We start from the raw sequence: 2,176 nt of genomic DNA on the forward strand, positions 1-2,176 counted from the left end.
TTCCTCTAACAAAATCTAACAATTTGAGAGAACCTTGAGTTCTAGGCATGTTGTAGCACAAGATAATTAGTGTGCGGTCCATTTTAATTTATATAGTGCTCTGTGAACACAAATTAGTTAGCATAAACCAGTTAAATGACGAAAAATTACGTGTCTATTTACTTGTGACCACTCAGTGTGTGTGTGTGTATATACATGTATATATATATCTTTTTTTTTTCCTTCTTCTTTTTGCTCTGTTACACCCTAAGTGTTTTGAGTTATTATTATTTATGCCCTCTTAATACATACCTACAGCACAATATGATCAGCTGATTTAGTTTTGTGATTGCAGTGGTGGATAAAATATTGAAAAATGTCTTCCACAATGGACAGAAACTGTAGTTTTTCATTGTTTGTATTTTTTTTATCATTTGTGTAATTTTAGTTTCTATTTCATTTACTTGTTGTCTTAAGTTTTCATTTTGGCCATTTTCTGTTAAATTTTCATTAACTAATACACACAGCTGGTAGAGGTATGTTGTTTTTAGTTAATTTTTAACTGTTGTTGAAATGATGTAGTGCTTTTCTGTACTTCTTTTGTTGGGATTCTAGCACTGGATACAGAATTCAGAAACGTTGTGACGTGAAGGGGCCAAAAATATGAGAAGGCAGTTTTGTGCAATATATCAAATAACCATTGATTATTGCTGTTATATCATAATTTCATAATAGTTTTGACTGTTTTTTAAATATTCTGTAATGTCAGTCAACAGTGTAGTAATCTTTTCAAGGTAGAAAATTTGTGACATCTTTATGTACAGTGTATACAATTTTTATTGAGGTAAGCATAATATGAAATAGTAAGAAATCAAATCTCTTGGTTGGTTCAATTATGATGAACTATATTTTATAGCTAGTTTTGATAAGTTTATAAGTTATTAATACAAAAAAAACAAAAAAACGATACCTTCTAACCTAAGCGCTGTCGAAAGGTTGTCCTTTCTTCTTCAGGGGCAAACTGCTTGTGTTTGGTATTAACATCAAACATCAAAACTAAAGTCTAGTATCATTGAAGCAGTTACCAATCGCCATTTTTATTTATTGCCAGATGTGATTGGTATTATATATATATATATATGAACATATTAAGATATCATTACTTCATATACATAAAACTTCAAAGAAAGCTGCATTTGTATGTTATTTTATAGTTGGGCCACAGCAGTTTACTTTGGATTGTAAACTGTATTGACTATTCAATTGTGTGAGCTGATCTATTTTATATATAAATGTTTGTGTGTGTGTAATATATGTATATAATATTTATTTCACAGGTAGGGAATTTTGACCCATATAGTGATGACCCACGTCTTGCAGTTAAAAAGATCATTCTTTGTGCCCTAAGTGGAATTCTGGTTGTAGCAGGTACTGCTGGGCAAGTAATTGTTCTTGAAATTAAAGAGGAAGTCACAGAAAAGGAAATTGAGGTGAGTTACCCTGTAGTGCTGAATATTGCTAAGTCATGGTTAGGGTAGTTCATGTTCATTGACTTAATTTAAATACTCTTAAGGAGTATTCATTATAAAGTAATTTGAATAAATAGTTACTAGTTAGCTTGTATAATAAAACTGTCATTAGAAATACAAAGTTTATAAGAAGACTAAAAGCCTACTGACAACTAGGGGAGGGGGGTCAAATTTCAGATTTGAAACTTATTTAATGAAAAGATAAATTTATTTAATTCTGTACATAAAAGATGTATTGAAAATTTGCAAATTTTTATTTCAATGTGATGTAGACAAGATTATTACGGTTTGAGAATTTCCTGAATTTTTCTTAACATATTACAGAACTTGTAGTCTCCTAGGAGGAAAGCCAAAATAGTGCTAATTTAACTCTTGTAACTTCAATACAGTCACTGTTTCTTAACTTCTTTTTTCATGGTGTGATGTAATTTCTATCTCACAATTTTCAGAAGTTGTAGGTTAGTGATCTTAACATATAATAAAAGCTATATTTTTATTTTTTTTCAAGCCAATTCCAGTTCATGGAGATTGGTGTAGAGATCAGAACAGAGATAAAAGCTTAACTTGGTGATATGTTGCTAGAAGAAAATATGTTTGTGAACAACTTCCACCACAATTATAATCTTGATATTTTAACTCTCTCGCTATGAGGTCTGTCGAATTGTCTG

At 30.3% G+C, this 2,176-nt stretch overlaps 1 protein-coding gene across 5 annotated transcripts in view; it reads left to right on the top strand.

Moving 5' to 3' along the window:
- The window catches only part of LOC106475913 (lethal(2) giant larvae protein homolog 1-like), an 86,924-nt gene that overhangs the window by 50,898 nt on the left and 33,850 nt on the right, over positions 1 to 2,176 (top strand). For all 5 annotated transcript variants that reach the window (XM_013936591.2, XM_022381027.1, XM_022381033.1 and 2 more), the window contains exon 13: positions 1,317 to 1,469. In XM_013936591.2, coding sequence (XP_013792045.1) covers positions 1,317 to 1,469 — 153 coding nt within the window. The remainder of the gene's footprint in view (positions 1 to 1,316; positions 1,470 to 2,176) is intronic.

The sequence above is a fragment of the Limulus polyphemus genome, unplaced genomic scaffold (assembly GCF_000517525.1).
Source record: "Limulus polyphemus unplaced genomic scaffold, Limulus_polyphemus-2.1.2 Scaffold150, whole genome shotgun sequence".
NCBI lineage: Eukaryota > Metazoa > Arthropoda > Merostomata > Xiphosura > Limulidae > Limulus > Limulus polyphemus.